The sequence below is a fragment of the Gopherus flavomarginatus genome, chromosome 9 (genome assembly GCF_025201925.1).
Source record: "Gopherus flavomarginatus isolate rGopFla2 chromosome 9, rGopFla2.mat.asm, whole genome shotgun sequence".
NCBI lineage: Eukaryota > Metazoa > Chordata > Testudines > Testudinidae > Gopherus > Gopherus flavomarginatus.
In genome coordinates this window covers 9,061,483-9,076,960 of record NC_066625.1, presented here as the reverse complement: position 1 = coordinate 9,076,960, position 15,478 = coordinate 9,061,483, and the positions used below count along the sequence as shown (strand labels likewise).

The 15,478-nt window shown below is 39.4% G+C and overlaps 1 protein-coding gene across 2 annotated transcripts in view; it reads right to left on the bottom strand.

Moving 5' to 3' along the window:
* Positions 1–2,241: 2,241 nt before the first annotated feature.
* The window catches only part of SMURF1 (SMAD specific E3 ubiquitin protein ligase 1), a 62,764-nt gene continuing 49,527 nt past the window's right edge, over positions 2,242–15,478 (bottom strand). Inside the window, exons 14-18 of one of the 2 annotated variants that reach the window (XM_050966562.1) lie at positions 14,553–14,690; positions 12,899–13,019; positions 8,092–8,293; positions 7,101–7,176; positions 2,242–5,950 (exon numbers count right to left, since the gene is read on the bottom strand). In XM_050966562.1, the coding sequence (XP_050822519.1) occupies positions 5,851–5,950; positions 7,101–7,176; positions 8,092–8,293; positions 12,899–13,019; positions 14,553–14,690 (637 nt within the window). In that variant the 3' untranslated portion in view covers positions 2,242–5,850. Of the gene's footprint in view, positions 5,951–7,100; positions 7,186–8,091; positions 8,294–12,898; positions 13,020–14,552; positions 14,691–15,478 lie in introns of both variants that reach the window. The other variant, XM_050966561.1, reaches the window with a different exon arrangement.

The following is a 15,478-nucleotide window of genomic DNA, read 5'->3' as shown; positions in this document are numbered from 1 at the left end:
ATTTAACCGGGGAACTACAGGTGCATGGGTGCTGCAGCAGGGTTCAGCTGCTGGCCCACCTCCGGGGCTCTGTGCGGGGTGGCAGCAGAGCTCCGGATGCATGGTGGCAGCCTTGACCCCAGGCGCAGAGGCAGCAGAGCCTCAGGTGGAGTTTAATTGTAAACAGAAACCAATAAGCATGAAGTTTATCGGTTAACCTTTCACATCCCTATTACAAATCAGAGATAATTCCACTAAAATTAAGGTTAAGGAATGAGAAAGTGTAAATTAACAGAAGGTAAAATGCATGGATTAAAGATGAGGTGGACTTTACAGGGCGTTTTCTGTTTAGCTGCTCTGATTGGCTGAGTTTTCTGCAACTCAGCCATGTAACAAAGATTTCCATTTGATAGCTCTCAAAGCGCTATTCAAAGGGCAGTATAATTATCTCCATTTTGCAGATGGGGAAACTGCGAAAAAGGGCTGGGTAAAAGGGAAATGAGAGAGGGTGGGGGTGTGGAATGAACTAAAGGTACAGGGAAGGCGGCAGCTGGGGATCAAATTATAAGATACATTTGTAGAAATGAATTAAACAAGTTTACCAATCACCACTATCCCACCGTTTGTACACTGTAACTCTTCCCACCACCTTGTGTCTTGCCTTTTTAAATTAAGTTCTTTGGGGCACAGACTGTTTTCCCATGTGTTTGTACAGTGCCTAGCACACCATAGGCAGCATCATAAATACATAAACAAGTGAGGTCATTAATGGGCAGATCCTTCTTTTCACAGGATGCCATTTCCATCAGACTTGTTGAAAGGCGGCTCAGGAAATGGAAAACATAACCCAAGAGATTTATTCCTTCTGGACCTCCTGCATGTCTGTTTATAAGAGGGTGAGTTATTTGTCAGCTGAACTATCCCTATATTTTCCTTTAGCAGAAACTTAACATTTTTCTGTCTCTATCAAAAGTTCATAGAGTATGATACAGTCCTGTCATCTCAGTTGCTTTAAAGCAAAAAATCCAAGACCCTCACTTCAAAAACGTATCAATTAACGGATGTAGGCAGCCACCTATTTATAGTGCCAGGAGGGGGAAAAAAAAGAATTCCAAAATACTCTATGGGTTTGCACACCGAAAGAAGTCCATGGAGACCAGGAATTTTTTCCCCCAAAGTATTTAATAAAGAAAACACAAGGTAGCACAAATGCTTGTCAGTGAAGAATTGATGGCTGTTTCTGTTCCAAACCATCAGCAAAAGTGGTTAAATCCCTACTAGCTGGTTGAAAAAGGAAAATCTTGGATTAAGGACACAATCATTCACTCATTACATGTATATTCACTTCTTATACCATGAAACTGACTCAACAACAAACAGCAAAAACAGATGAATGATCCCAGTTTTATAACAATAGGCATGAAGATCAAACAAACCATAGAAAGAAAAGCTTTAGACAGGAAAAGCTATGCCACAACACATGCCTCTGTATCAAGCACAGAACTCCCATATCCACCTCGGAAATACAGCCAAGCAGTACTCTACATCACTTCTGTCAAATAAGTTTCTCACTGCCAAAGCAAAGCATTAGTAATATGAGACCACACTTGTCAGTTACTTTTACCCAAGTACCATTAAAATGGAATCTGTTTTTCCTGAGGGTAGAGATTTTGCAGAAAGAAAGGAAGCTGCAGAACGAGCAGCAAAAAAATCATGACAAGCCAGAGGAAGGAGAGAAGCAAATTAGGGCTGGTAAAAATGTCCCAACAAACTGTACGGCCTAAAAGATAATGAATGCTACCTAGGGAAGATGATTTTCATCTGAACAACCCATGGATCTGGTTGTTCATCTGAACAACTAATGGAGTTCTATGCTACCTTTCACAGCTTGTCTGCATTGAAATTTTATCAGAATTATCCTCACCGCTGGTCTAGTAAGAGTGCCCAGAAGAGAATTAGACAATGCTGTGGTAAAAGTGTCTGGTCAGCACTAGAGCTTCCATCACTGCCAGTGCTGCATTAGTGCTCAACTAATGCTAGAAAACTTTTGTAAAAACCATTATAGATGCAGACTGTCCAACATGTCTTAGGTTCTACTGTAAGCTCTGCTAAATACTCAGTTCAGTGGCATTTCAATCCATTTCTTTGTTGCCTTTCCTACTGTTCTACCATTTCCCAAATATGGGCTGACTGATATCACTCCCTTAGTCACAGTCATCACTGCCTTATCCACAGTTTGATAAACACAATGGTAGATACCAAGAGTTTAAAGTTGTGAGTTTATTGCATATGTAACAAAAATGAACATGACCTCCTGGGTCCAGCCTACTATACAATCACTGTTTATTCCAGCTGGTTCCATAACCACATTAAATAGAACTAGTATTTCTTTAAATACTTTGATTCAGACATAAAATGAAACTTTAGTGTACAACTTTCACAAAATAAATCTGCAATAAAAACAGTGGGAAGAATAACAAGGATAGCAGCAATACTTAAACAAGACATTACAAAATAATAAATTAAAAATACATTATAAAGTGGTCAAGGAACAAAAATTAACAAATTAAAAACAGAATCACATATACTGTGTTTCTGGGAGCCTGCTGTGCTACACAGCACTGATCCTGGGCACTGGGTGCAGAGTGTGTGATGGCGGGGGCATTACTTGTATGAAATCTGCTAGATTTCAAAACCACCTTCCTTGACTTGAACTAAAAATGTACAGCTGAGTAAGCTTTGATTTCACCATCTCAACCAACAAGCAGCCTTTTAAAGCAGGGCTCTGTCAAACACAATGCCCAAGTTAACTAACATTCATAAAGCAGTCTCATTTCTTCCCGATTTAAAACACAAGCAGAATGGTGGTCTCCTACATCCCTGAGTGTATAGGATTGGCTGATAAGCAATATCAGGGCAAGTACTGAACATCTGTACCACTGGAGCAGTTTCTAAATTTGTTTTTGGAATAGGTACAAGAAAGAATTCAGAAGATGTAACTTGCACTTTCCTCAGGTCTGCTCCAAAATGTATTTGTGTACAAGGCAGATGGGTGATGGTGAAATGTGAACGGTAAACTTTTCTGCGTTATTCTTTGGGCAAGTCTGTAAGCCACCAACCAGTTCAAATACTGGAAGTTGTTGCAGAGAACACGTTCCATCTTCTTCATGCTGGCAGACCACAAGGGAAAGAACATGCTTTAAAATTCTGGGTGTCTGAGGTGACAAGAACAGACTCAGTAAAAACCTGAGTCAATTAATGACTACATTCCCTCCAGCACCATCCCCTCTCAACTTTCTGCTCGTCTTTCACAATTTCTTGGCCATGAATCCAGATGTGAAACCAGAATAGTGAGAACCAAGCATTGTTTTAAACCCACACTTGCCTAGCTTGATTATTTTCTCCATCCAGACAGTTTTAAGGCCTGTCTCACACATTAATGTACACAATGATATAAAATTAATGCTCCATCATTACGGCAGTGGCACAAAATTGAAAAAACAACATAAAATGGGAGTGGTGGGAAAGCTGTTTCAAAGATTTATCCCTTAAGTAATTTAGAGGACAGTTCCCTCTCCCCACTGCTGCCAGCATGGAAAAGGAACTTTAGCAAGGCTTTTAAATATACAAAAACAGATTTTACAAAACAGAAATCCTTGCCTATTTTGTGCAACCAATGAAGTGTTGATCTAGAAGAGATGTATTATCAAATGCTAACTTGCAGTTCTCCAGACTGAGCCCCCTCCATCCTCACCTTGTTTGGTTTTAGAGAGCCAGCTGTGCTGTGTGTGAAGCTGGTGGGTTTTATTTATTTATTCTTAGCCCTTTCAGTGAAAAAACTACAACATGAGACTGCATACAATATTTTTGGGCAACAACCTGTTTTGGATTTTTCCTCCCTGCCTATGGCATATTGCACATACAAATGCACTGAAAGGTTAACTACATTCCATTGGCAGTGACTGATTTCATAGCCATTTTCAACAAGCCAGGACTAGTGGAATTACGTTACCCAATGCAAGACTGCACAGATGTGCGGCTGCAGAAAGTTTCATTTTCCCCTCTACTGCAAGTGTCACACAATTTCTCCTTCCATGCCCAATAACCCATAATGCAGAAACTGGCCCTTAAGTGCCACTAGATTCTAAAGATCCTACGTATAACTGTCTGAACATGTCTCTCTTACAAAATCCTGTCACGTGAGCTTCTCTAGCCAAACTGTGCAAATCTCACAAAATTATACAATTTCATACTTGGAATGCAATTCTGACACTCCCAACATCAAATCACAAGAATTATGGTCAATGGAAAATAAAACAAAGGGGGAAGGGTCCAGGATTTTTGACAAGTATATAACTTTTTGTCCTATCACAGTTTAAAGCTATTATCAAATTCAATTAAAAAAGACAAAATAGAAATATTCCAGTAGACATTTCTGAAGAACAATCTCTGACCCACAGCTGAATTCCAATGCACTATTCCATAAACATAACATCTGTTAAATGTTTCAGTAATGAATCTCTCTAAAAATCAGGCTTGCCAAAGAAAATCCTATACAAAGCAAGTCTGCTTTACTTATGTTTAGACATGTTTGATGGTTAACTTGCTCTTTATGAAGTCATGTTATTTTGTTAAAACACTGTCTTATCTTAGTGTGCAAATTGGAAGAAATGTTATTTGACCCAGGTATTTGATTTGCTGTTTCCCCTTGCACTGGGAATCCATTTTAGCAAATGAGTTAGAGTACCAACCTTTAACATTAGTTTCAGATAGTTGAAAAAAAATGCCATATGTGGCACTCTGGAGTAATTTCCATCTCTACAGAACTTAAAAGATAAAACCTTCCAACAGCTTTACGTAAAGTTTAGACTTTATTCACTGTATCGTTATTCTTTTATCTTTCCCTCAAAAACACCTTTCACAAGGCCTATGACTTAAGAACAGAACTTTGTTCCATTAGCTTAGCTTTTAGCAATTTCCTCATAAAATCTTTTAGAATTTCAACTCACAATTGTCTCTCAGATAAAACAGTGGCACAGAAATCACAGCTTTTTGGATTTATCTGATTTGAAAATTTTGTCTGTTTGCTTTCTCTTTACCAAGCTTCTTTGCAAAGTACTTAAATTTGGACAGACTATCGTAAGTGAATCTGCAGGAGAAATACTTTTCCCATGTGCAAAACAATTAAATTTCAACCAGGACATCCAAAAAGAAATAATATACACCAATGAAGCTGCCCTGGAATCCTTCATTTTTCTAGACATGAGCCACTACTTTTACTGAGAGCTTCCTGCTAAGGCAGAACTTCAGTTACATGTGCATACGGAGTTTTATTTTCTGCTAGAAATTTGTTGTGTTCAACTGGTGTTTAAAACGTGCAATTCTGAATTCCAGTGCCAGTCAGATATTCAATAGCTGCTGGACTCTAGAAGAGGCTCAAGCTTGCTTTAAGACAAAATAGCCAGGTACTCCTACCAATTGCCAGTCCTCAGCAAACCAAGCTCAGATACTCAACTACAGATTGATACTCCTATAAAAAGACCACAGGTCATTGACCCTATTACAATATGTGTTACAAGTCTAGCAGAATATCTGGTGTAATCAAAGCCAAATGCTGAACTTGGCTGCATTTCATTTTATGGGGATGGAAGAAGAGGGTGGGGATTATTGTAACAAAGGGGAGAAAATGGCTGGGAACCACCACCAAAAGCCCCCTCCCCCCACCAACAAAGGAGGGGAAACAACCCCATCTCTCTAAGTTGTCTAGTGTTCCAATGCTTAAGACAGCTTAGCAGGAAGTTCACAGCAAGCTTCTTCTAGCTTTTGATCTGGTGGTCCATGAGCTAGCGTCTGTTTCCTTTGGTTGCCTCTTCACTCCACAGCAAATCCACATGTCTCTTCCACGGCTGTCAATAGCTTCTCATAAAGCTTCTCATATGACTCATAAGGCGGAATGTCAATCCGGTTAAAGCTAAACAAGATGAAAACAACAGTATGAACATTGCTGTATATGACCCAAAACATTTCACTTGCAAAACCCCATGTTTAAAGGTGTACTCTATAAAGTGAACCGTGGTAGAAGTGAAAATTATTAGCTGTTTCAGTGATCAAATTGAACAAGATTAGGATTAATTTAGCACCTTTTCCTATAGTTCATGAACCTACACAGGAGAGCTGTGAACTAGGGGAAAGGAATTTTGTTAGCATTTGAGCAAGTTTAACTTCACTGTTTCATGTTACCCTTTACCTAGTTTTAAAAAAAATAAATATTGCCTCTAATATGGCTACACTTTTTAAAATAAAAATTTAGCATTCACATGTGAAATGTTTGATAATTTTTTTCGCTTAATAATAATGTATAATTCTAATGGTGGAATAAAGTAAAAAGCTTTCAATAAAAAGACAAACATTCCCATGCAATATTTGAACTGAAAACACTTGAAACATGTAAAAGACATCAGGCTACAGTAACACTGGCTAGCGTCCAAAGCATTTTGAAGCATTGTTTTAGTCACTGTAACACTAACTTTTTCCTCACCTATTAATATATAATAGGGGAAGAAGTTACTGAATTCAAAACGTTTCCTGTATCGGACAATGCTACTGCTTTCTGAGGGCTGATGGTCCAATGGAACATCAGACAGTAGCGTGCCTAATATGCAGGGCAGCACTGGGTGTGCGCTTTGCCCCAAGTATGAGGCATATTTGGGATGCAGTTAAGTGGTTAATTTACTGAAAGTGTTGCTTCAAAATAAGAGTTTTCCTACATTTTGGTTCTGAATGCCAAAATATTTAGGGTATCTATTAAAATGGCTTCCTGTACATGAGCATGTGAATAGGTCTATGCAAAAGCTAATCTCAGATTCTCTTGAAGCTCAGTTCTGTATATAACGTATTAGGAGTGCCTTTTTCTAATTTTATAGCTAAATGCACTGCAAGAACACTATTATTGTACTGCTGCACAAGGAATAAATGGAATTATTGAATCATTGTCTTTGAAGATTATTTCTTGTAATGTGTATCCTTTTATCTGTGAAGGCTTGACTGGACAAATGGAGATAAATGAATATACTCTGCACTAACGCAAGAGGCAGCAGATTTTAATAACATCTTCATCTTACCAAGTGTGGGCTTTTGGAAGGTTGTCTGTATTTGCATCTATCAAATGGATGGTAAACAGCCTGGGTCCTGCAGCGCCTGTAGAACCTTACAGACAGACATTCTAGTTAATGTACTTCAGCAACAGTTATAATACATAATGAATTTGCCAAATACGGAGGGAGGGGGTGGGAAGGAGGATTAATTCCAGTTTAAAGCAGGAAAGTATCAGAGGTTAACTGTGCACACCAGCAGTGCAGAGTTGGCCCAGGGGTTTTGGGGAGGTAGCTGGAGTTGTTCAGAACAAAGATATCACCCAACATGGCTCTCAGAAAACATGGGTTTTTACTTAAATAAGAGCTTCCTCGTTCTCAAAATAGGAGAGGTTTTAAGGCAAGCAGCAGTTGGGAGATGCACACACATACTATGGCTGCAAGGCTCCATCTATTCTCAGCCAACATGTATCTGTAATGGGTCCATTCACAATGTGCTTAAGACACTGAAATTCTGTTGCCAGAAAGAGGCAATTTCTGGAAATACATTCAAAGTCTAATAAAAAAAATACTTATAGCAAAATGTATTGAGTCAGGGTATAAAATCTTCATTTAAGAAACAGTCTTAAGTAGTTCACATGCATCAGGAACCCAATTATATTTGTAAATTTCATGCACTTAAATAAACAGTGGTTGTATATACAATGATTTTAACTACACCCATCTAGACAATAGTCTTCTCAGGAGCCTGACACATTCTAGTGGTGACACCAACTGAACTGCTACCTGATAACAAGAATACAGACTTGTCAATGCATCTCACTACTGGCAACTGCTAACGTGTTCATTACTGGCAGAGGTGTTGACAAATGAGAACTTCAATTCAAGGGCAGGGTTTCAGTAATTAGATTACTAAATTCTAGTGCACATATTGACATGCTACTATTATAGTGCAGTGAATATGGAACAACTTTTACTGCCTTCTCTGACTACGCATTAACTCAGACTCCGTATCAGTCACCTTGCAAAGCCTTGAAACCTTGAAGAGGGACACGTGTGGACCCAGTCACAAACTGTAACAGCCTCGCCCTTCTTTCCTCATCAAACGTTTCCACGGCTTGCCAGAACCACTTTACGATATTGCTGTCTGCCATGCAGTGCTTTAGACGTGTGTTTGACTTCCAGTCATTCAGGTCTATCTTATCCAGGCCTCCTATTATTAGCTGTTAAATAATTTTAAAAACACTTTAAAGCAACAAGCACTGAAATGATATCTTATATTAATATTTATTACCCCAACATGCTTTACAAACTAATATACTGCACATACACAAATCATTTTACCCACAATGAAAATTTTTTTTTCTGGTGCACAGTATAGTAATGCTACTAAACAGCTCAGAACAGGAAGTGAATACTCTCTCCAATTGAAACGGCAAGCGGATTTTAGGTAGGCGAATGCAATTACCTAAACTGGGTTTGCAGAAGAAACAAAAGCCAACCTCTACTTTAATTATCACTAGTTTTGTTTGTTTGTTTTTTTAACATGGAACCTGAAAAGCATACTGTGATTCCTTACACTATACCAGAGCTTTAGACTTAGACAAAAGTGTCACCGACTGAATCATACAGACCACTTTTCATAGCACTGCACTTTATCTGGAGGTCTTCCATCCCACTAATGACTACAGCCAAACTCTGCTTAATTTGTGAGACCTTACTAGATCACTGCCAACTGTGCCATGGCATACATATCTATACAATATTCTGTTTATCATCTCTAATATAGACTACAAAACAAACTCCTCAGATCTCTTCCATAAGTGAAAATGCTGAGTAGTGGGAAGAAGTCATGATAGGCCAAGGTCCCAACCAGCTGGAATGTCGATAGGGAAGTGGGGACACAAGATCCAACTGCTTAAAATGAATGATATAGTCCAGGGATCGGCAACCTTTGGCACACAGCTCATCAAGGAAAGCCACTAGCAGGCCAGGATGGTTTGTTTACCTGCAGCGTCGGCAGGTTTCGCCGATTGCAGCTCCCACTGGCCAGTTTGCCTTTCCAGGCCAATGGGGGCTACGGGAAGCAGTGACCAGTACATCCCATGGCCCACACCGCTTACCGCAGCCCCCATTGGCCTGCAACAGCGAACCGTGGCCAGTGGCAGCTGCGATCGGCCAAACCTGCCGACACTGCAAGTAAACAAATCGCCCCGGCCTGCCAGCAGATTTCCGTGCTAAAGATTGCAGATCCCTGATATAGTATATTCCAAAGGTACTCAAACTGTTTCAGGTGATGAACCACATTTTAAAAGGGTATTGTCTCATGGATCTGTCTTGTGCCATGATATGTTGCCTTATATATTAAAAATGTACACACTTGGACTGAGGTGGAGATGGACATAGGAGACGGAAGGGCGGAGAGTCTCTGGGTTAGGCTAAAAGGGGTAAAAAGCACAGGTGATGTCGTGCTGGGAGTCTACTACAGGCCACCTAATCAGGCGGAAGAGGTGGATGAGGCTTTTTTCAAACAACTAACAAAATCATCCAAAGCCCAAGATTTGGTGGTGATGGGGGACTTCAACTATCCAGATATATGTTGAGAAAATTAACACCGCGGGGCACAGAAGATTCAATAAGTTCCTGGACTGCATTGCAGACAACTTTTTATTGCAGAAAGTTGAAAAAGTTACTAGGGGGGAAGCTGTTCTAGACTTGATTTTAACAAATAGGGAGGAACTTGTTGAGAATTTGAAAGTAGAAGGAAGCTTGGGTGAAAGTGATCATGAAATCATAGAATTTGCAATTCTAAGGAAGGGTAGAAGGGAGTACAGGAGAATAGAGACGATGGATTTCAGGAAGGCGGATTTTGGTAAGCTCAGAGAGCTGATAGTCTTAATTCCCATGGGACCTTGCCTGAGAGGAAAAACAACTGAGGAAAGTTGGCAGTTTTTCAAAGGGACGCTATTAAGGGCCCAAAAGCAAGTTATTCCAATGGTTAGGAAAGATAGAAAATGTGGCAAAAGACCACCTTGGCTTACCCTTGAGATCTTGCGTGACCTACAAAATAAAAAGGCGTCATATAAAAAATGGAAACTAGGTCAGATCACGAAGGATGAATATAGGCAAATAACACAGGAATGCAGAGGCAAGATTAGAAAAGCAAAGGCACAAAATGAACTCAAACTAGCTATGGGAATAAAGGGAAACAAGAAGACTTTTTATCAATACATTAGAAGCAAGAGGAAGACTAAGGACAGGGTAGGCCCACTGCTCAATGAGGAGGGGGAAACAGTAACAGGAGACTTGGAAATGGCAGAGATGCTTAATGACTTCTTTGTTTCGGTCTTCACTGAGAAGTCTGAAGGAATGTCTAGTATAGTGAATGCTTACGGGAAGAGGGTAGGTTTAGAAGAGAAAATAAGGAAAGAGCAAGTAAAACATCACTTAGAAAAGTTAGATGCCTGCAAGTCATCAGGGTCTGATGAAATGCATCCTAGAATACTCAAGGAGTTAATGGAAGAGGTATCTGAGCCTCTAGCTATTATCTTTGGGAAATCATGGGAGATGGGGGAGATTCCAGAAGACTGGAAGGGGGCAAATATAGTGCCCATCTATAAAAGGGAAATAAAAACAACCCAGGAAACTACAGACCAGTTAGTTTAACTTCTGTGCCAGGGAAGATAATGGAGCAGGTAATCAAAGAAATCATCTGCAAACACTTGGAAGGTGGTAAGGTGATAGGGAATAGCCAGCATGGATTTGTAAAGAACAAATCGTGTCAAACTAATCTCATAGCGTTCTTTGATAGGATAACGAGCCTTGTGGATAAGGGAGAAGCGGTGGATGTGATATACCTAGACTTTAGTAAGGCATTTGATACGGTCTCGCATGATATTCTTATAGATAAGCTAGGAAAGTACTATTTAGATGGAGCTACTATAAGGTGGGTGCATAACTGGCTGGATAACCGTACTCAAAGAGTAGTTGTTAATGGCTCCCAATCCTGCTGGAAAGGTATAACAAGTGGGGTTCCGCAGGGGTCTGTTTTGGGACCGGTTCTGTTCAATATCTTCATCAACGATTTAGATGTTGGCATAGAAAGTACACTTATTAAGTTTGCGGACGATACCAAACTGGGAGGGATTGCAACTGCTTTGGAGGACAGGGTCAAAATTCAAAATGATCTGGACAAATTGGAGAAATGGTCTGAGGTAAACAGGATGAAGTTCAATAAAGATAAATGCAAAGTGCTCCACTTAGGAAGGAACAATCAGTTTCACACATACAGAATGGGAAGAGACTGTCTAGGAAGGAGTATGGCAGAAAGAGATCTAGGGGTCGTAGTGGACCACAAGCTTAATATGAGTCAACAGTGTGATACTGTTGCAAAAAAAGCAAACATGATTCTTGGATGCATTAACAGGTGTGTTGTAAACAAGACACGAGAAGTCATTCTTCCGCTTTACTCTGCGCTGGTTAGGCCTCAACTGGAGTATTGTGTCCAGTTCTGGGCACCGCATTTCAAGAAAGATGTGGAGAAATTGGAGAGGGTCCAGAGAAGAGCAACAAGAATGATTAAAGGTCTTGAGAACATGACCTATGAAGGAAGGCTGAAGGAATTGGGTTTGTTTAGTTTGGAAAAGAGAAGACTGAGAGGGGACATGATAGCAGTTTTCAGGTATCTAAAAGGGTGTCATCAGGAGGAGGGAGAAAACTTGTTCACCTTAGCCTCCAATGATAGAACAAGAAAGCAATGGGCTTAAACTGCAGCAAGGGAGATTTAGGTTGGACATTAGGAAAAAGTTCCTAACTGTCAGGGTAGTTAAACACTGGAATAGATTGCCTAGGGAAGTTGTGGAATCTCCATCTCTGGAGATATTTAAGAGTAGGTTAGATAAATGTCTATTAGGGATGGTCTAGACAGTATTTGGTCCTGCCATGAGGGCAGGGGACTGGACTCGATGACCTCTCGAGGTCCCTTCCAGTCCTAGAGTCTATGAGTCTATGTAGAACCTCTTCCCTCTCAATCACATTCATTTAACACTGTGGCAATGGCAACATTTGTTTACATGAAAAATATCACAAAATTTTTAATGCATTTTTTATTTGCCTTTCAAGGCAATTTAGAAGAGTGAAACAAGGAATAGCCTTATGTGACTAGTTGGCATGCCACAAATTGCTAGCAAGTGCTTTCAGGACCACCAATGGTCCACAAGCTACAAGCTAAGAACATCTACTTTACTATTAATGGAGCAAACCATTTGCACTGAAGGAACAGAAAACAGAAATAGATAAATGTGATACAAAGAAAAAAATACCATTTTAAGTGGCTGCACTTTGAAATTCAGGTTTAAAGTTACAGGCCCAGGTCTTTTCTGTATATTCTATTCTTAAATTTTCTGCTTTCATTTTAAAGTGCTCTAATCTTTGCTCTATGTAGTATCAATAAATGACCTGGATTGTAACCTATTACAGAAGACAAGCTATTCTGAGGAGACTAACAAGCTAGGATCTGTCACTCTTTGTGCGATCTGCAATATAGAATCAGTCTTATTGTTAAAAAACGTCCAGCATTAGCCCTTGTTTAGACAACATGTATTTTTACCATCTCCCATTTTAGACAGCTCGAGCAGTAATGCTAGTATCTTACACGTACAAAAAAGCCAGAACAAACTAGCAACTGTGATTAAAATGACACAGCTTTCTGGTACTGTTCATTATAATTGAAAAGGGCAAAACTATTTTTACATTAATACTCTAAACATTTGCTCATGGGTCATCCTGATCACAAAATAAAGTCATTCCGAATGAATAAACACGTGTACCTCAAGCTCCTTCTGGTCAAAAGGCTTTAGTAAGTGTTGAGGAATAAGTTCATTAAAGCCTTTTTGTAGAGCCAGAAACTGTGCCTCAATTCCTCTCATAAATCGCCAGTTTACATACAACCTGGGGGGGAAAAAGCCCAAAACGGAAAGTTAGGAGCAATATGCTAGATAGAACTAGGCTTTTTTATATCAGAGTGGGAAAGTTTGGTCAAAGATCTATTATGGTCTCAATAGACAGACTGTGTTTATGGAAAACTTTTTTTGTCCATTTTCCTTCTGTTATTGCCAGTTCCATATCAATACGAAGAAAACAAGAACTAACTTTTATAAAGCTCAGTTTATTTCTCCTAGCTCTTATGGCACGTATACAAACATAGGTATGCCAGGAAGGTATATAAAGATGAATTCATACAAAATCAGGCCAGAAAAGTCATTAGTAACTAGCTCCTGAGAATAGGTCACTGGATCTTGTTTGTATCATTCATTACATTTCCCATCAGTTCAGAGCATTTGTTTTTCCCAGGTAAGGGTAAGCAGTAAATTAATGTTTGAAATGCATCAAGACAAGTATTATTCTATATTCGAGTGTTGCAGATTTTCTGAAAAAAAAATCTTAAAGTTCTGCCCTCAACCATCAGTCTCCCTTCAAATACTTTTCACCACTTTTAGACATGTTCGCTAAAAGCCAGCTCAGAAGTCTAATCCCAAAAGGATTTTAGTCATGTTTTTCAATGTCATCAGTAAGAAGATGGAAGTCAAGTGAAAGCAGCAATGAATTAATATGTATGATAATAAACAACTAAGGGAGAAATATGAACCTGCTCTCTACATTTGATATAGGTGTGATCTTGAATTCTCTTTGGATTTTTTCCTTAAGAGAGATGACCTAGCTCAAACACAAGTTATTGGACATCATCCAGGAATTACTGGATAAAATTCTATGTACTGTGCAATGCTACAGATCAGACTAGATGATGGGTTCTCAATCAGGGGGTCATGATCACCCTGCCCTTCCCATATTGCTAAACAGAAGGTGGGTCTGGTATGGAAAAGGTTTAGAACCACTGGCTAGAGTCATATTAGTCCCCTCCTAGCCTTAAAATCCATAAATCTATACACCTTATAAATCCTGCAGCAAAACTGTCCCCAAATCTAAGATACTTAGACTTATTTGTTCTTTAGAATAAATTGATTTAGTGCCAGCAGAAACTGCTGCCATGTAGAGAACCACAACTCAGAACAGAACTTGGCCCTTAAGCCCCTGCAAAGCCATTGGAGTGAAGTGCCAAGGAATTATTTTCTAATAATTTGCTCTGACTGATTGAGGGAACACTGTTTACTTGCTCAGAGAAAGGTCTTCATTCCTCCCTAGACAAAGGAAGAGTCATTCTAATGGACATAAGTGGTTGTGATGGGCTGGAAATGGGAACTTTCAGGAAAGCAAAGGATTTCCCAATGTACTTTTTCTCTGAGAATCTCTTTTCCTCCAAGTCCTAAACAACACACACTTGTTCACTAAAAACAATTTTCAGATCTCCCTCTAACTGCGCACTCTTCATTACTTCACTTTTCAGATCCTAAGAATTGTATAAAGAACTCATCTTCTCCAGCCCCTTCCCGTTATGTTTGGGGCAGCTGGGTCTTCCCGTGGTACCTGACATATTCTTTCTTGTTCTCTTCTGTAACAGGAACATTTCTGCCATTTGGTTTGAGCTCATGCTGCAGAATCCGCCCAAAAGCATTGTGTTCCACACAGAAAGTATGGTCCAACACTGGGGTGATGTCATTCTCTCTGTCAATTAACAGGAAAAGGATAAAACTGACATTTTTTTTTCTAATCTGTTGATGCACACAGACCAGTTATTTACTGAACACTTAAGGAAGTTAATCTGTGGAGTGAAGTGTCTATCTGCCATCTTTCACAAGCCCTACATTTACTGTTTCCTAAATTACCTCTCTCATGTATAGCCTTGTGGGTTTCAGAAGCCCAATCTGTGTGTTTGTTTACCAGCAGGGTGTGCCAATGTGACAGAGACAAGGGAAACTAACAGTTAATTTGTTAAATTTAAAATAAAATTAACTGATTTGTTGCCATATTTCAACACAAATATGAGGGAGATCATGTAACTTTCTGAACTGCTGGTGAATTGACAATGAATTAGAACACAAAAGGAAAAGCTGCATTGATAATTATTGGCCTTATGACCAATGAAACTCTGAAGGAATTTCAAACATATCTGACTAAATCTAAGAGGATGTGAATATAAAAGATAATTTCTTATATATGTCTAAAACAGTACAACCAAGGGCATGCTCCCCCACTGGTTGTTTCCCAAGCAATCACACAGAATTAATTAGATTATGATATAAATAATTTCTGCAACTAAACATTAGACAACTAAGGACAAGGTTATGATTTCATTGAGGATCCAGCAAGAGCTGAGTGGTGTTTGTGTAAAAGCTCTCCTTCCCAAGTACCTTCAATTCTTTGATGGGGAGCAGAGGCCAGGAAATTGTGTGTTTTTGCAAACCTGCTCCACTGTGAAGGCTCTCTTTCAATGTGATATATTACTACCCCGG